This window comes from Rattus norvegicus, chromosome 6 (genome assembly GCF_036323735.1).
Source record: "Rattus norvegicus strain BN/NHsdMcwi chromosome 6, GRCr8, whole genome shotgun sequence".
Lineage (NCBI taxonomy): Eukaryota > Metazoa > Chordata > Mammalia > Rodentia > Muridae > Rattus > Rattus norvegicus.
The window spans coordinates 143,913,746-143,933,661 of NC_086024.1; the positions used below are offsets into that span (position 1 = coordinate 143,913,746).

At 44.8% G+C, this 19,916-nt stretch overlaps 1 protein-coding gene across 4 annotated transcripts in view; it reads left to right on the plus strand.

The window, feature by feature from the left end:
- The window catches only part of Ptprn2 (protein tyrosine phosphatase, receptor type N2), a 752,006-nt gene that overhangs the window by 331,178 nt on the left and 400,912 nt on the right, over positions 1-19,916 (plus strand). For all 4 annotated transcript variants that reach the window (NM_031600.2, XM_039111861.2, XM_039111863.2 and 1 more), the window contains one exon: positions 14,409-14,495. In NM_031600.2, the coding sequence (NP_113788.1) occupies positions 14,409-14,495 (87 nt within the window). The remainder of the gene's footprint in view (positions 1-14,408; positions 14,496-19,916) is intronic.

Genomic DNA, 19,916 nt, shown 5'->3' on the forward strand with positions numbered 1-19,916 from the left:
GCCATGGGTAGGTTAGCAAGATCTTTCCCAGGTTACTGTCTCCAAGGAATACCCACACTCAGGGACAATTGACAGCAAGTACAGAGCAAGACTTGATGTCCTTAAAACTCAGCTCTCTACTGGCTCTTTACTTATTGAAACAAAAAATGTTACTTATTTCCCAACAAATAGTCCAAGTAGACCAATTAGAAGGAAAATATTCCTCATGGCTACAGGATATTCTCTGTGCTTTCACTTTGATCTGATTTTAACAAGAGAAAGAAATCAAATACCAGTACCATAGAGTCAACAGTAGTTGGACCCTCTTGCTAAATGAGCCTGATGTTGATGTTATGGTTCATGAGAAGGTGATATTTCTTCATGTCATGGAAGCAGTGTTTCAAAGAGAAAAGAGCATAGGACCGTGTAAGTTTGTATGCACATGTGTCTGAGCACACACGCATGTAGATATAGAGACACAAATATGAGTGCTCATCTGGACATGGAGTCTGGGTATAGGCCTGTGTGTGTGTGTGTGTGTGTGTGTGTGTGTGTGTGTGTGTGCAAATGTGTGTGCACAGGTATGAAATCTCGGGTGTTCTTTTTCACCATGAAATCTGTCACTGTTACTTCCTACTGCCCTAGGGTAGCTAGAAGTAGATACTAATTCCCCTGTGGTGTTGCACAGCATGCACTGTGTGATTTTTTACTGTCCGTGCATTGTGGCTGAAAACATCAGTTTTTATTAGTGAGAGTCAACTGCTAGTTGACAGTAAAGGGACTATTTTAAGCTCAAAACAGACTGTTACTAAAACCAAATTAAGACCCAAGACTATTTTTAGCCATTGCCAAGTCTTCCCTTCTTTCGATTTTGAATGAGTCATGGCAGCTGCAACTTCATTCTCACCCTGCCCCACGTCCCCTGCACTTCTCTGCTCTTCCTCTCTGTAGAGCAGTTCTTCTGTTCCCCACCCTTGCTCAGACATTGGCCATGCTGACTTGTCTGTCTCTCACTCTGTGATGTCTGCTAGAACATCCATCTCCTCCCATAAAGAGAATACAGAAGGTGCTCAGAACATACCCTGTAGGGAATGCGGGACACAGCTCTACATTGTGTCAGCCCCTATAGCTTACCAAACACACAAACTATTCAGCAACCAATCACTCATAAACTCAGTCACCCCATATATAAGTGCTCACTTTCCTGGGAACCACTGCCGTGTGTGTGTGTGTGTGTGTGTGTGTGTGTGTGTGTGTAGGGTTTATGTGTTATGTGGGTGTTATGTATTATATGCTAGATTGTATATATATCATGTTCAGCATATGTATAGTATGTTCTGTGATTTGTGTATATTACGTATGATATATATTGTGATATGTGTGATATATCATGAGTTATATGGTCTATGTGTATAATGTGTGGCCTCATGCTTTACATGTGTTCTACCCCATGTGTTGTGCACTATGTGTATGTGTGTGCATTCATCATTGCTTGGGATCTCCCCTTACTTCAGAACATCAGTATCCTAAGTGCTGTACAGTCTGATACCAATAGTATGTCCCATGTATGAGGATGAAAGGCCCTGCAGCCACCACTCTGGCCTGAGCCATGGCTTCGGTTGCACTGTAGGTGACAGACATACACCTTCATGAAAACATTGTCATTTTAGGCTCTTACATATGGCAATCAGTGGTGACACCCTCTGACCCCGATAAAGAAACACAGGATCCCTTCAGTGGTCTCTTCACCTTTTGGATGACATGTTCTACTGATGTCCTGAATCAAAGCCATCCTCAAAATGAAGAGTTGGGCTATAAGGGACTTAGTTTCCATGAAGCCTTGGCACCTCTGACCAGCAAGGATCTGTCAGAACAGGCCATTTACTCTGCTGGTGACCTTTGTACAGGGGAAAGTGCAGTATTACTATGCTGAGATTTTATATTGGAATCTTCCTTGTCCTCCTTGGCCATGCCTTTGAGGCTAGTCAGAACAGTTGTCCATTATATGCAGGAGCCACAGAAAGACCATCATGCCCCTGGCTAACTCTCTGTCCTGCCTTCCCTTTGGTGGGTTCTGCTTTTGGCAAGGGTCCTGTAGTCCTACTGGGTGTCTCTGCTGTTGCCATCCCTGGCTCTGGAAACAGTGAGTGCCTTACTACCACTACTATGATCTTGCCCCTGTGTTATATTAACTAGTCAGTTGACATTCTCTGGAGCAGGGTTTCAGCAAACTCTCAGATGACCTGTGAAATCTCAACAATTTTACAGTGTTCTTTTAAAAGCAGCGACATTTGTAAATCTGCATGTCCTATCTAAAGAAGGAAGTGAATTCTGACCCCTCACCTCGTCACTGCCACAGTAGAGAAAAAGTTTCCCCAGCTCTATTGGACAGCACAATCCTTTGCCATGTTTTTATCACTTTTACAAATCTGTTGCATGGGATCTAAAGGTGTGGCAGCATCTGCAGTTCCAGGGGTATGAACATGGGGCAGCATCTGTAGTACCTCAGGATGGTGCCAGGTCAAATAGTGTTAGGCTACAGGAGGGAATGGCTGATGGGAACAAGAGTGGGGCTGAGGAGGGAGTTACTTCCCTAGGAAGAAGAAACCACCTGCCATCTAAATTTGGCAAATGTGTATAGGTGTCTCTCTTGCCCTATAGACACATTCAACTGGAAAAATGTTGTGGAGCCAGTATATTACTTTGGAAGGAAAACTCATGGTTAGGAGAATAGGAGAGCTGGGAGGAGAGAAGGTGAACCACACATTTTGTGCGCACTGATTTGTACTGGAGAACCTTCTGGGCCCAGGAGATAGAGCAGCTTCAGCAGACTGGATGGTGACATACGGCCATGGCAATAAGAAGAGCAGATAGAAGAACAACCCCCCACTTCCCATGGAGGTTCTGGGGCCAAGCCATGAGCACAGGCTCTCACTTCACCTCTGCCTTGAGATAGCTCTCTTCTGACTGGCTACTTTGTCAATGGACTGTAGGCAGCCTTTATCAAGAAGTACCTTCGTGAAGCCTTGCTTCATTCCACTGGTGTGAAGAGATAAGTTACCCAGAGCATGCATGGTGTCCGGAGCAGGACAGTCTCATAGTGGCTACATTGAGGAATGGTTCCTTCCAAAAAGGCCCAAACTCACTCACTCACCTGGGACGGATTTGGCTAAACTCTGTATTTGAATCACTGAGGTCATGCCCTGTGAACAGGAAAAAAATGCAAAGTCAAATGATCAGATGGGCAGAGCTTTTAGTCCAAATGTTCAAAGACAAGGACTCAGTCACTTGTCTGTACACTGACACAGTACCCCATAAGGCACAGTATAGCTGGGCTTTCCATGGTATCTGGAAGCCATGTGAGCCCTGCTTTTCTGAACCAATCCCTCAAGAGCTCAGTATCCTTTCTTCTCCTTAAAGTGTCTGTGCACAGCTCTAAAGTTGCTTGTCTTAGGGTTTTACTGCTGTGAACAGACACCATGACCAATGCAAGTCTTATAAAGGACAACATTTAATTGGGGCTGGCTTACAAGTTTAGAGGTTCAGTCTATTATCATCAAGGTGGGAACATGGCAGCATCCAGGCAGACATAGTGCAGGAGGAGCTGAGAGTTCTTCATCTGGAGGCTGCTAGTGGAAGATTGACTTCCAGGCAGCTAAGGTGAGTTTCGAGCCCATGCTCATAGTAACACACCTACTCCAACAAGGCCACACCTCCCAGTAGTGCCACTCCCTGGGCCAAGTATATTCAAAACATCACATTGTTGCTCCTCTTACAGGTATGCTTTGGGCTTACTGCCACATTCAAACTCAGTGGCACCTCTTTGTCCCACATTCACCTCAGCCACTGTTAACGGCAGTTGTTTTATTCTGAGATGTCATTAACTAGCACTTAGAGTTTTAGTGAGGTAATAAGTAAAGGCAGGGCCACCTGCACTGTTCCCATGGTAGAATAAGAGCATGCTGAGGTAGAGAGAAGCAGGAGAGAGCGCAGCTGTCTCACAGGAGTCTCCAGAGATGTTGATGAGGTCTCTCTACACAGTCAGTCTGTAGAAGGACTGTGCATATTAACAAAATATAGTTTTAGTAGACATGAGGAGCATGTCACATAAGCTTTAGTATGTGTTATTCATGTGCACTGCTGTGTGTTCTCATGTGTTCATGGTTATACACGTGTATGTCATGTGTATGCCTTTGGGTCTATGTATGATGTTTGTCTATGCACATGTGCATGTAAATCCAATAAAGGACCAAAAGGCCTCAGTTATAGAGCTACGTGAAATGGAACCCATGACTCAAATGCATTTTGAGACAGCTGTATGCTGAGTTTCTGGGCTTAGTAAAACAGAGGAAGCAAGTTAAACATCATCAACATGGCTCCCTCTGCTTCTCAACTGTGGTGACTAGCTGCCACCATGAGGGCCTATGTTTTCCAACTATGGGTCTGACCACACTCCTCCTTGCTTTCATTGGTTTTGTTGGATATTTTGTCACTGTGGGGAGAAAAATTGCCACCCTTTGGGTTCCTAGGTTTTAGTGAATTTTCAAGTAATGAGATGTCTATGGTCAGAAGTATTAAAGCCTATCCCTGACACCAGCATGCCTCCACATGACTTCACCATGAGTGGAAGTAGGAAACCATAACATGTGAGAAACTGCAAATGCTGAATCTCCCAGTGTGTAGTGTCAAAGTGTACATAGAAGGCAGCAGGCCCATAACTAGCTCTACTCCTTAAAGCTACCTGCAATGCCAGCTTCCTGAACCTTCCATGGATGGCTTCTCAGCTTTTGGTCAATTTGCTGGTGTAATGATCTTTGATGAGGAATTTAATGCCTTTAGCCTTTGTTTCCACTTCATTAAAACAGGTTAGACTGAGTGTGGGCCATGTCTTTAATCCCAGCACTTAAGAGGCAGAGGCGGCTTTTCTTAGTCTGAGGACAACTTAGTCTGTCTAGAGAGTTCTATATTAGCCAGGACTACATAGTGAGACCCTGACTCAAAAATAAACTAAAACAAGGTTGAGCATCTGGGAAAAGTGGTGCTTACTTATAGTACCAGCTCTTTGGGAGACCCAGGAAGGTGGTTGCTTGAGGCTAGGATCAGGGACAGAGGTGAGAGCATAGCAAAAATTCATCTCAAAATAAAATAAAATTAGAAACTAAACCAGTTTGTAACACTGCTGTGAATGCATGCTGTGAAGAGATGTGCATGATGTCTGAGCTCAGCTGCAGCACAGAGAGCCTTCCAGATGTTTCTGCTGCTCTTAACATTTTTCATCCAGAAGTTACCTTTGTCTTTCTCTGTTTTTAAGGAAGGTTTACGAGTGTGTGGGTGTTTTGCCTACATGTATGTAAGTGTGTGGTGTGCACACCTGGTGCCCCTAGGGGTCAGAAGAGAGCATGGGATTCCTGGAATTAAGACCTGGAATTAAGAAGGTTGTAAGCTACAATATGGGTTCTGGGAACTGAACCCTAGTTTTCTGCAAGAGCAGCAAGTGCTCTAACTATCAAGATAGCTTTCCAGGCTGCTATTCTCTAGTTTAACAGTGTGACACGATGGCCCCTTTGGTCACATACCATTCTCATTCATGCTTACTGTTCATCCAGATTCTTATTTAGGGTGTTGTGAAGCAATGTGGGAATCTATGAGCTGTATCTATATGTTACCCCACAAGTTTCATTTGTGAGTGAATCTACATTCAATGCTGAATTGGAGAATTCTTGTGGAATTTGCACAATAGCCCATATTCTGTGTTACAGGTGATGGACTTTGTGTGCTGTGTTGCATGGATGTCTGTGCTGACTTGGATAGGACTCTTCAAGCTGTGCTTGTGTGAAAGTCCATGAACCATGCTGTGTGTGTTTACTGCCACTGCGAAGGTCTTGCCTGTGGAATCATGGTCATGAACACTTTGGATTCTTCCTGTTTTGCTCATTCAGTAGATACCAAGAAGCAGTCTCTCTTAGAATGGTTAAACAGTAGCATTAAAAGATTTTAAAGCATACTGCTCCTATTCAGATCAGAAGCATGTTAGAATTAGATCTCATGTTTATCTCTAAAATCCTTGCTGCTTAGTGTGTGTGTGTGTGTGAGTGTGTGTGTGTGTGTGTGTGTGTGTGTGTGTGTGTGTGTTGTGGGTGGTTTCCCATCTGCAAGCTCAGCTAACAGCAAGTGTCAGTGTCTGCCCTCATCCAGGAGATTAGGGTGGCAGCTGACATACATAGACAGCCTGAATTGCTCTGCCGAATCCTCCCATTGATTTTCCAGATTAGCTCCAGCAGTTTCCTAAGGAAGTTCTGACCATGAAACGACAGTTGATGGCTGGGTATTTTAAAATATAGTAGAGATAACTTTGTACTCATTTCAGCATAATCTTCCCAAGAGTATTGGGATCCTGCCTGCAGATCAGAAAAGGATCAGCTTGCCCTGCCTTGTAGTTAGTGTTACTGGGGATGTCTGACTGTGGAGACAAAAGATTTGGTTTAGTGAACTTCACCTTCCAAGTGCTACTAACTAGCTCTGCTGTAAATGATAATGGCCATTTTTCCTTTATAGGGCCAACAAAGTCATGAGGTATATGGGGTTGGGGCCTATCCTTACTCTTTGATGGAAAAAAAAATCTAGAAATAAAATTAGTGTAAGTAGGTCAACACAAACTGAAAAGTCAAATCAAGTCATCATGGAAATACTGAAGCTAAAATTTAAAAGAAAATGTCCATTACTTTCTACAATTTTGAGGTCTGAGCTGACATACAGTCCCAAGAGATCATTGAGGTGATCATCCAAAGGGTTTTCATCAAGGTACATGATGAGTTTTAGGTAAATGAGAGATGTCAAGGCCAGGGGGCTGTGATCAGTAGATAAATGATGGGTGGCAGTTATAGGCAAAGAGGACCTGAAGAGGTGTGCCAGAGACAGTGTGCTAGTTTGTTTTATGTCATCTTGACACAAGCTAGAGTCATTTGGAAGCAGGAACATCAATTAAGAAAATTTCTCTACCATGTGGCCTGTGGACAAGCCAGTAGAACATTTTCTTGATTAATGACTTATGTGTGAAGGTCCAGGTCATTGTGAGTGGTACCATCCCTGGGCTGGTAGTCTGTGTGTTATAAAAATAAGGATGAGGAAGCCATTTTCTTCCTTGGTTTCTGCAACAGCTTCTGCCTTCAGATTCATGCCTGACTTCCCCTAATGATGGACTGGTATATGGAAGTATAAGAGAAATACACCCTTTCCTCCACAAGTTGACTCTAGTTATAGGATCTTATCATAGCAATAGAAAGCTCCAACTAAGATAGAAATTGGTACCAGGAATGGGGTATTGATGTGTCAGACCTGACCTCAATATTTTGGAGAGAATTGTGAAAGTACTTTACAACTTTGAGCTGGACAAGTCATTGAGTGATCATCATTTAATGGACACTTGGAAAACAGGAATACTAAAAGAGATACAGACAATGGAATCCTAGTTTATGAAGTTTCAGAGGGAAACCATGTCTCTATTAGAGCCTGTGTGTGATATTTAAGAATTTTGGCTTCCTGTCAACTAAATGTGAACAACTAGCTGTGATTAATAAGAGACTAAACCAATAAAGTGAAACCATTACTTTTCTGGGACAATCTATACTGGTCAGCTGGGACTGAAGAATCAGCTGTCATTTAGAAGAGACAAGCTTCCTTCTCTGGTAGTCCTATATGGCTACAGGAGGTGCCCACTTCAGTCTGCATATCCCCAGCTGTTAGGAGTCTTGCCTAAGGACTCCAAGGAAGCTTCTCCAATCCCAAGTCTTTGGCTTCTCCCAGAGATGTGCCCCCACTGATTTTCCTTCTCTCTCAGAGCCCTTTCCTGACTCCTTTCCCGCGCCTGATCCCCAGTCCTTTTCCCCTTCTTACCCCTCTTTCACTCAGTTCCACCCCTCCATCTACCTCCAGTGTCTACTTTATATCCCTTCTGAGTAAGATTCACTCGTCCTTCCTTGTGCCCACCCTGTTATTTAGTTTCTTTGAGCCTATGGATTGTAGCATGATTATCCTGTACTTTATGGCTAATACCCACTTACGAGTACATACCATACATATCCTTCTGGGTCTGGGTTACTTCACTCAGGATGATCTTTTCTAGTTCCATCCATTTGCCTGCAAATTTCATGATGTCCATGTTTTCAATAGGTGAGTAAAGTTCCATTTTATAATTGTACCACATTTTCTTCTTCCACTTTTTAGTTGAGGTACATCTGAGTTGTTTCTGGTTTCTGGCTATTACAAATAAAGCTGCTTGAACATAGTTGAGCAGGTGTCCTTGGGGTATGGTAGAGCATCTTTTGGGTATATGCCCAGAAGTGATATAGCTGGACCTTGAGGAAGAACTTGTTCCAAGTTTCTGAGATACTGCCAATGTAATTCCAAAGTACAAGTCTGCATTCCTCTAGCAATGGAGGAGTGTTCTCTTTGCTCCACAACCTTGCCAGCATGTGCTGTTACTTGAATCTTGGAATCTCAGAGTCATTTCAATTTGCATTTTCCTGATGACTAAGGACACTGAACATTTCTTTAAGTGCTTCTCTACCAATAGAGGGAGCAGGATACCAACTCACCCAAAAAACCTTCAACCCTAAATCTGTTCTGCCTATGAAATGTGCAGGGATAAAGATTGATCAGAGATTGAGGGAATGGCCAACCAATAACTGCCCCAACTAGAGATGAAAACAATGGGAGAGAGCCAACCCTAACTCTATTAATGATACTCTGTGTGCTTGCAGTCAGGATCCTAGCACAACTGTCTTATGAAAGGCTTCATTCATCAGCTGATGAAAACAGATGCAGAGACCCATAACCAAACATTAGGTTGATCTCAGGGAGACTTGTGAAAGAGTGGAAAAAGGCTTGAGGGAGCTGGATGTGTCAAGGACTCTAGAAACAAAACAGAACAAAACACCCTACCAAGTCAACTAATCTGAACCCAAATACGAGTTCACAGGACTAACCCACCAATAAAGAGCATGTATGGACTGGACCTAGGCCCTCTACATATTTGTAGCAGATGTGCAGCTTGATCTTTATGTGGGTCCCCTAACAATTGGAGCAGGGGATGTCTGTGACTCTGTTTCCTGTCTTTGGATCCCTTTTCCCTACCTGGACTTCCCTTTTTTGGTCTCAGTAGGAGAGGATGTGCTTAATTCTGCTGGGACCCGATGTGTCAGGATGGAGTGGTACCTATGGTTGGCTTCTCCTTCTCTGAGGAGAAGTGAAGGAGGTAATGAGGGTAAAGGTATGTGAGGGTGGGACTGGGAGGAGAGAAGGGGGCACTGCAGTCAGGCTGTAAAGTGGATAAATAATTTTAAAAACGAAAAAGAAGGGACCAATATCTATTCCTGAGATGAAGTCTTTGGGGAATGTTCTTAGAGTCAGCACACAGAAACTGTCGTCTTTAGGGAGCCAAGGTTATATACCTCATGCTGACAGAAGAACTTAGTAGTATAAGAGTCATTCAAGTGGTGTTCATTTTGAAGGTATGAAGGGATCAAGGAGAGCAGTTGGACTTGACACTTGTATAGCATGAACTATTAAAGAGAGGCTGAGAGAGGCCACTGGCAAAAGTGTAACTTAAGTTTCAGTAGAAGGCCTAGGGTTGAAATGGTCTTAGAGAGAGGTTGAGTCTTGGCCTGTGACAAGAATTCCTGAAGATAGCTCCCAGAAGGGTATTGGCAAAGTGTAGCTCAGATGCAGAGATCCTAAGCATCTGGAAGATGCAGTAGCATGTGCTGACTACCAAGGACAGCAGAAGCTGTGTAGTGAAGTGAGCTTGAGCCTAGGAGACAAGCTGCATGTATTATGGCAAGCCATTAGTAGCCTAGAAGATTATGGGTACTGTAAATATGACACTGAGAGTTCACTGTTAGACTCTGGATTTGCTTGGTTCTGAATAACTGTGAAGTGATTCTTACCTCCTGGAGTAAGAAGGAAAGAATCTAACTTATTTTGATCTTACAGAAGTCTACAGTTGAAAGACTTTGAACTTTTAAAGAGACTTTGGATATTTTAGAGAAATGTGATTTTAGAGAGACATTGGTTTTTTTAAGTGAAATTTTTTAAAACTATGGGACTTTTAAAACTTGGAAAGCTTTATTTTGTGATATTGACATTATTGCGAGACCTTGAGGATGAACAAGAAAGTAAAGTTGTGGTTTCACATTGGTATGTCTATGTGTCAGGTTGACAAGGGATCAATTGTGATGGCTGTTTTTCTGTCAGTTTGACACAAACTATAGTTATTTGGGAAGTGGCAACCTCAATTGAGACCTTCCCTGGCCATACTGGCTGGTGTACAAGACTGCTGCATCTTTTGATAGGTAATTGATGTGGGAGGGCCCAGATCACTGTGAGTGCTGTCAGCCCTGGGTTGGTAGTCCTGTGGGCTTAAGAGTACATCAGTAAGCAGTACTCCTCCATGCCCTTTGAATCAACCCCTAGCCCCAAGTACCTGTCTTGTTTGAGCTCCTACCTTGACCTCCCTCAGGGAGGACTATTACTTGAAAGTATAAACAAAATAAAACCCCTTCCTCCACAAGTTTCTTTTGATCATGGTGTTTTATCACAACAATACAAATTCTAACTATGACGGAGATGGCCAGATGCCTGTGGACAGAGGGGGAAGCTGGTACAATAGATGTGAGGCATCACTGGGGAGAGGTCATTAGGGGTTGGGGAAGCACCCCTTGTGGGTCCCAGCATAGATATTATGGTCATGGTTCCTATTGGCCTGAGGGTGCTGCCTCTTCTCGGTATGCATGATAGTAGAAGTTCACTTCAGTCTGGTGTCCATTATAGAGGTGAACATTTGTGTAAATGGTCCACTCTCCCTTGAAGCATGAGCCCAGGAGCATATCCAGCTTGATATGGATTTATAGAGACTGTGTTCATGCTTGAGAAGTATCTTGATCTATGGGACTGTGCATGGAAGGTGTGTATTTAAACCAAGGACTGTCTACCCATGGCCAAGTTCCTTGAAATAATGACACTGAAAGATTGAGTTATATATAAATAAATGCTTAGGCCAATAGCTTGGGCCCATTTCCCAACTAGTTCATAACTCAATTACCCACTTGTTCCATTTATGAGTGCCACATGGTTTGTTACCTCTCCCTAGAGTTCATTCATGTGATCTCCTCAAATCTACCCTGTGCCTCCAAATCTATCCCAGAAGTTCTTTCTCTATACCAGAAATTCTACCTCATAGGTAAAGAATTGCCTAAGCTCATAGGTAAAGAGCCTTTTATTGACAGATGAAGCTTCTGTATATTGCACAAAAGATTCCCCTTACATTTTTTGTGTAGTATATTAATATGTGAGGAGGGGTGAGCATGGTTCCTGGGACATGCGTTGGTGTATGAAGAGAGATATCATACAATGGTGTACCTGGAAGAATATGTGGTCTAGGCTCAGCTCTTCCTAGGTCCTCACATTGATCATGGTCATGAGTATGGCTGAGTTGAATGTTGGAGTGTTCCGTGACCCTTCAGCACCCACTCAACAATCTTAGTCTTCTATTTGCAAACTTACAGGTCCAGCGAATTACTACCTGCCATCTGTCTCTGCTCATCTATAACTAATACCATGATGACCTTGAATCTCCCCCTACTACTAACCTTCCAAGGATCCAGGTCCCCCGTGGACTGATGTGGTCTGATCATTGGGTTTGGTAGTCTCATAGACTATTTAGTGGATAGGTAATAGCTGGCTTTCTAGTTCCAGCATGTCTTTCACCAAAACAAGTTGTCCGTGTCTCTCATGAAATTGTGAACCTGCCCCTCTGCATCTCAGTACAGTAATTCTGGCAGCAAGCAGAGTATTCTCAGCTTAAATATACCCACCCCCTAACCAGACAGAACTTCTGATCTCTTTTCTGTTCTCCCTTCCTCTCTTCATAGTACAGCCTCCAGTCAGACTTCCTGTATCAAAGGTCCACTTACTTCAACTCATCAACGACCTCATGGATGCTCCCACCCTCGTCTTTGACATATGGCTCACTCTTGTCTCTGTGGCTGCTTGTTTTTTTTCTCCTGCTGCTTCCTTAAATTCTAGAGACCTGAGCTCTGCAGCTTCAACAACCCTCCCTCAGCCTATATTTAGTGGCTACCTGGTTACCAGTCTCCGGGTTCATAGAAACTATCTACTCAGCACATGGGTTGATGTTCCTGTGGCTTCTCTACTTCCATATTCTGGGTTAACCATCAGATTACTCAGCATAACCTTGAAATCCTGCGAACCCCATATCCTCACCTCTTGGGTTGTCATCATTACCTGTATGGCCCCTGCATCTCAGCTTTCATTCTGTCCTTGAAGAAGCCCACATGATACCTATCTCATCTGTGTTTATCCTGGCAGGGTCATGCTTGGCCCCTAATGCCCTGACTTACCGTCCTTGTCACCTGACCTCTGACCTGTCTTTCTCACTATCCAATGCCATGTGGCTATGCTGTAGCCTTTGGAAAGAGGGTTTATCTAACTCCTTCCAAAATAGTTCCTCTGTCCCTCATGAACCCAACTTCACATCTCCCTGAATCTTCTTCCATAACAAAATACCACAGACTATAGGATTAAATGACAGGCATTCTTCCTCTCATGGTGTTGGAAACTGGAAATCCAAAGTGAAGTGGCAAACAGGTCCTCTTTCCTCCTAGGCTGAGTGAGGATTGGTCCTCAGGCTGATATCCAGCTGCTGGTACTCTTGGATGCATCTTGACTATAGCAGCTTTCTCTCTAAGTCTTCATATTGTTCTCCAACCTCTGTCATTTCTCCCTTCCTAAATGACACCAGTGACTCATCTTAACAAATTAAATACACAGGACTGTTTCCAGACAGTCACATGACATGGGGGTTAGGTCATCAATGATTAGGTGTGGTGATGGCAGCATCACACTTGTAGTGGTATGACTTGCTTTCTGGCTGTCTTGGTTATGTATCTATGCATGAGAACACAAGTCCCAGGAAGCAGAGATTGTCATCCCATCCCTTCTGTGTCTGCTGGGTGAAAAGGCAGCTGAGGCTCCTCTGGCCAAAACGCTTTTTTCTACTCTACCAATATGAATTAAGGCTTCACTGAAGTGGTACTAAGAAGATTTCACAGGCAGTTGTGATCTGTGAGGCAGAATTCTGGAGCTCAGAGTTGGTTCTGAGAACTCCCAGGCCCACTGGGTTCATGCTTCCTACTTTGTAATCAAGCTGTTCTCCCTATGAAGGCCTGCTGGAGAGCCTGCAGCCCCAGCATCCTCTTGGGGTGGCAACCTTTATTGCGCGACCTACCATAGAAGCCTGCTCACATGGCATGTGTGTAACTGGTTGTGGTGTTTAAATGCCCTTCCCCTGCATTACAATTTACTTTAGAAATGAGTCTGTAACATGGCTGTTTCCTTTGTGCGGTTGACGCCACCCAGCAATCTGATTTTCGGCCTCTGCACCCTGCTCACTCTCCTCTGTCTCCTTTCCTCCCCACCCCCAACCTCTTTATTATATTTTTATTGAAGGCTGAGATGAGCCTGTGGCAGCATCACAGCCCCATTACACTTCCTAACAATTCCATTTGCACCGTATTGTCTGTCTGATTGCTGGAAAATCAGGTGATTCATCACGCCTGAGGAATCACCTGGTCCCTGGAGCAGAAGTCCCAGCATAAGCCATGGAAGAGCACAGCAGGCCCTTAAGCAGGGCTTGCATCAGAGAGCACCCCATGCAGAAAGGAGAGCATGTGTGTGTCTCTCTGTGTGTGTGTGTGTGTGTGTGTGTGTGTGTGTGTGTGGTGTGGTGTGTGTGTGTGTGTGTGTGTGTGTGTTTGTGTGTGTTTTGGGAAGCAGTGTTTCAAAAGTGGGGTGCAAGAAGGAAGGCAGCTTCTCCCCAACAGCTGGTGCTTGTCCGTGGGAAGACTCCCAAGCAGACTGCCTGTTGGGAATGGCCTATACTGGACAGCAGTATTACCTCCCCTTGAGAATCAGATGCCCTTCAGAGCGGCTTGTGCTTGTGCAATAGATGGGGGCTAGTTACCCCAAAGCAGGGCATATGTCAAGGAGCCAGTGCGGGGCAAGCATCCAGTGATAGCAGCTCCCAAATGGGTCATCGATTGAGAGCCATCCCACAGCTGGAATGCATAGGGAAACAGTACACAACAGAACATATCCCAGAGCAAGAGGATTGGTCAGAGTAACAGCACCTACCAGGAGGGAGGAACATCTCCCAGAGCAGAGTACTGTTGGGGATCAGTAGTCTCCACCCCAAAACAGGAAGTACAGCAGGGCCTTGGATCAGGGCACATATTGGGGAACAATGAGTCCCCAAGACTGACCAAGTTTGATAGCAAAAGGTATCCATGATCTGAGTCTCTCCTTAAGACTTGGTGCTCTGCTTTAGTAATGCTATTCCTCTTTCTCTTCTCCAGCCCTCTAAGTCCAGAGAAGGGGAAGCAGCTGATGGATGAAGTTGCCCATCTCCTCCGGGTACCTTCCAGCTTCTTTGCAGATGTCAAGTAAGTACTGGACGTCAGGACTGCTGTCTTGTGCTTGCTTGCCTCACATTGTATCAAGCTCATAAATTGTTTTGTGAGCTGCATGCCTGGGTTGTTAATTATCTCAGAGAAGAGCTGTTTAGAACAGAAATGAAGGGAGAATTCCCCTAGGCTTTGGGAACTTATTTAAATACAGCCTAAATCTACATTTAATTACAAGAAGCCTACTCTCCTGGCATGGATGTGGTAGAGTCCAGCTTCCTGGGGCCACTGCAGCTGGCACCACCTTGACTCTGGAGCATCAAGAACAGGTTTCAGGCTCTAAGGAGAGCCCCTAAAGATGCCACATTGGCCTCACTGTCATTGTGGACAAGGGCTTGACACTGTCTTAAAAGCTTGTGCACTGGACTTTCGGCCACAACAAAACCAAGATTCTTGTCCCATTGGTGAGAGCCAATGTGTGTCCATGCCTTGCAAAGTATATGGATTCTGTGTGTGAATGAACACCAGCTATGCTCATGCTGTTAGTGGGCAGGGTGCTAGGTGCAAGTAAACCATGCTATTGGCACAGACTGGGATACATAAAATGGGCTATAAGGACTGAAGTAGATGCTAGCCTGAGTCCCAGTTCACATATGTAATGGAAAGGTGCATCTGTTCATATTACACAAGCCCTGGTTCTTTCAGGCTGTTCCCTACTAGGGATGGATTATAGTGTCTACTGTGACCCAGCCTTGTCCTAGGGGCTAACTATTGCATGTCTCTACACTGTCCTTGCCTCTGAACAGACTACTCACTGTAGATTGTAATGGACATCTAAAAGGAGGACTCAAATTACCTGGTACCAGAACATTCCATAAAGACACCCAAACAGAGATTCGCCCTGCACTTTGAGATGTTCATTGCATTGTTGTGTACACACTTACTCAACATAAAACAGTGTCTACAGATGGGCCAGGAGCTTTCAAACTCAGGACCTGCAAGGCAAGAACATCACAGCAAAGAGAATGGTGGGTTGCCACCATCAGAAGGTCTCAGGTGGCAGGTTAGGAGAGATGGCAAGACCAGGTAGAAGAAGGTAGTAGGTGGTAGAGAACCCAGGACAGACCTGGCATGCTCACAGGTCCAGTGGTGGGCACCATCACACAGGTTCTGTTCAATCATGTTTAGCTGAGCTTTTCTCACTGAATCACTGAATTGTGACTATCACAATCTTGGAAATATCCAACTCTTCTCCATGCTCAGGACTTCAGGGGAGTCAGAGAATCCTCAACCTCTGAGGAGGGTGAGGGCCATGTTCTCCTGTAGGGTCATGTTCTCTTGTTCTTCAGAATGTTCTCAGCCACTGACTGTCTCTTGACCCCAGGCACATGTTGGATGTGTTTCCAACTGAGTGGCTGTTGAATGGAAGATGCTAATGTCTATGTGACATATGATTCAAAAAGCAATGTAGACCCCATACACACTCCTTACTCCAAACCTGATGGACATGAGGCAAGGACACTTTGCAGCCTAGGGTGTCTCATCAGTTATCCCAGCCCTTTTTTGCTGAGGGAGGGTTGCTTTGTGGTTAAACGTGATCATATTGTAGGAGAGACTGGGCCAATGGATGTCAAGTAGAGCTTATGTTGTTGGAGCACAGTAGGGTGGGCCAACCTCTGTGGGTGGCAATTGTAACTCAGGCACCTCATGCAGATCACCAGGAAAAAGAAATTCACAGTACACAGATTCTCTGCTCCCCCCTCCCAAGACCCAGTACATAGAATTTCCTCTTGTACAAAACTTATTCTGGCAGGCAGGGCCTTCACCAAAACTCATCATTCTCTTGGGTAAAAAAGCCCTTCTTGGTGGTTGTGTATCAGGTGACATGTGAAAGCAAGTGTGTTTTCAGGGAATTAGAGTTTTGAAGGGTCATGCTTCCCCGGCTGCTCTTGTTTGCCCCTTTTCCTGGTGATATAATGAACAGCCTGGTGCAGCAGTTCCACAGCCTGCTCATCTGCCTCTGAGGCCCTGTCTGTGGGATGCAGAACCTGGGAGTAGACCATGTTATTCTCAAGGTAAGATGGTAGAGGGAAGTATGGATGGAGGGCTCTCTGGATGCTACACAAGAATTTCTGAGAGATGGCTCATGCACAGTGCCTCTCAGGTTACACCTATCCACTCCTCTCTTTCCCACTGGTTCTGGCATATCTTAAAATCTTGAGGAGTCAACATCTGCCACAAGAAAGGAACGTGGTCATCAGGATTATGTAGTAGGTAGCAGACACTTTTCCTCCCCAGGCCAGGCATCCTGAGCCACCCTAAGAGTTGCAGTGCAGATGTTCTAGATCAGGAAGGGGTCTACTTTTCAGTCTCTATAGCTCTATTTTGGCAATTAAGGTAAGATGAGAGGTTTTACTTTGAGGGGGGTCAAATGTGGCTGTCCAGGCTGAGGAGCAGTTTTTCCAGACCTAGAAGCCCAATGCCATCCTCTTTCCATCAATGTCTGACCTCCTTCCTACTCTATGTTGGATGGGCCAGCCATTATTTGTGTTGTTGCTCCTCAATTAGTCTCTGAGAATGGGTTCTCAGCTGAACTGAGTCTTTCCCTGCTATCCAGGATAACAGATTCATTGTCATTGTCAACCTGAGGGTATTTAGAGTCACCTGGGAGATGTATCTCTGGGCCTGCCTGTGATGGTGTTCTCAGAGAGGTCTTACTGAGATGAGGATATATGCCCTGAATGTTGGCAGCACCATCCCATGTCCCAGGAGCCCATACTGAATTAAGGGGTTAAAGAAAAAAATAAAATGAGGTGAGTACCAGCATTTGTCTCATTCTGCTTTCTGATTGCCGGCACAACTAATCGCTTGCCTGGGACTCTTTCTGCCATGCCTTCCCCACCATGATGGACTAAATCCTCAAGCTATAAGAAAAGATAAAATCATCTTTTCTCAAGTATTTTATTACAACAATGAAAGTAGTAGTTAATATACCTGGTAACTTTTGAGGAGAGGGCCAATATCTCTTGGTCCAGACACAGGGAGGATGTGTTGGGATGAAGTGACTTTGGTTTAAGGAACCAAACACAGCAATGGCTCAGTCTCTACCCCACTCCCATACTCCTACTCCTGGTCCCTATCTAGGCTTCTTTACCTCACTCCTATCTTCTTGTTCACTGTAGACCCTTCCTGCACCGAACACAGGCATGGCTCGGTCTCTCTGAGAGGAAAGCCTGAGCTTCCCCAACTGACTTGTGAATTTTACTAGCTAGTCCTCCTTCCTGCACAGAAAACATGCATTGCTTCTTTCTAGGAGTGGAACCATTATACAACCTGCCTTTCAAAGCTAGAACACTGGAATTTGGGTTCCCTGTGATCTTTGCTGGCTTCTCCTCCTGTTCTTTGTCTTAATCCCAATTCTAGATAGACATAGATCCCAGCTGGTTCCAAAGTCTTCTCCAGTCCTGCCCAGCAGTCTGTTTCACACAGTCATTGCATCACTATTTGTGTGCTGCATGTGTGCATGCCAGTGTTCCTAGCTCTTCTCTTTGGAATGCATGAACTGTATTTCAATGTCTTAACCCTCTGTCCCAGCAGCAATGGACACATGTTCATGGACTGACTTAGACATTGACTAGACCTCAGAAGTGTCCCAGCAGGGTGGGCTTATGGCTAGCATGACCTGGTTATCTAAGATCTCATCCTCAGAGCCATTCATTGTCTCAGAGATGAGAAACACAGGACACGTGGGCTGGCGCTTGCCGATATCATCTGCATTTTTATGGAAGTGCTAGTTATGCTTAATATGTTTTGTTAATGGTTATGTAGCTGTCAAATAAATCCCATTATTTCTTATTACATCATTAGAGACCATTAAAACGACATTAGCATGCTGATGTAATTATGCCAGCAGACATACAGCGACCACAGTTATGATTTTATAACTAATCATGGCTGTCCTGGGCTGGCTGATGAATGCCGCTTTGCCCCACAGCATCTACTCAGGTGGGAAAAATGGGATGAGCGAGGCTGAGGAGAGGTGGCGCTGAGTGCTTGGAGGTTAGCCAGTTCCTGGATGAGCACTGCAGAGCCTTGGGGCTGAGATAGGCTGCATGGGGTCCTGAGTCTGCCCAAGCAGTCCAGGCCACTGAGAGCCTGAGACTGTGATTGGGTTTTATAGACCTTGTCTTTCAAGAATCAGTTCTCTTTCTTCACTGGTGTGCTTGTTTGGGACAGTGACCAAGGCACAGTTGTGGGCGTTGTCACCTGACTGCTCATCAGAGTCTCCTGGGGAGACACCAGCACTTTGTATGGACTTCATACCCCTTCTTCCTGGCCTGTGCCCTGTCATGTCACCCTCTAAGCAAGAGGAAATCTTTAAGTTTGCAGGCTTTTAGAAGTTGTAATTCAGTTTCTTGACTATTTGTCCCCAGCTTTGACCTTATGTCTCAATAGTGTCTCACTTCTCTGGATCGCTTCTGTAGACAAACATCAGGGATTCTGCCTGGAATAGATGGGCACCTCTAAAATAGTGCCTTCAGCAGGGGACCCAGAAACTGGAAGAGTACCTCAGTAAATAGGTAGCATTTGCACCTACAGCCCGCTCACCTGTGCCTGCAGGAATGCAACCTGCCCATGATGCTCAGCCATGTCACCCAAGGAAAATAGAGAAAAAAAGCTGAGCACTGCAAATCCTTCTTCCCAGGTTGGAGTGCAGGCACTGTCATCGGTGCTTCAACAATTAGAAGATTGCAAGGGACTGATCTTGGGACCAAATACTCACGTTTCTCTTAAAAGAGCACCAAGAAATCAGGACAGTCACGTTGCCATAGTCCTGACTTTAGGCTAAACCGGCAGTAGGAGGGATAAGCTGTTGTGTATTTGTTTGTCATTCTGAGAAAGCAGTGGTTCCCTCTCATGAGGGAAGTCTGTGCTTTGGCTGAAGGCATTAGCATTTCTTATGCTGGCTAAGCAACTCACCTATGTGAAATGCTACCAAGACCCCAGAGGTAGAAAATCACTCAGCCCCTCTCTAGCCTTCCAGTGAAGGACAAGGCGAGACCTGGAACCTTTCAAGAGCCTATGTATTTTCCTCGTCTGCTGTCACCTTACAGCCTGTGCAATGAATAGTCCCTGTGTGTCATGTTTGGTCCTGTGGCTGCAGATATCACAAGAGATAGTTCACAGAAGACTTGACAGCAGGACCTGCTGGGCGGGCTTGGCATGTGGTGCTAATGCAGTGGTACCCCTAAGTTATCACTATAAGGGAGAGAGGGAGCCCTTCCTTCCTATGGTGGGTTCAGATTAGTAAAACCCACTCATCAACCCAACCACTAGTTCATCCACCCAACCATACATCTGTCTATTCATTTGTCCATCTATCCATCTATCCATCCATCTACATATATGGACCTCACACAAAATCAAGCTATCAAACAGATGAAGCACAAGTTGGTCTAT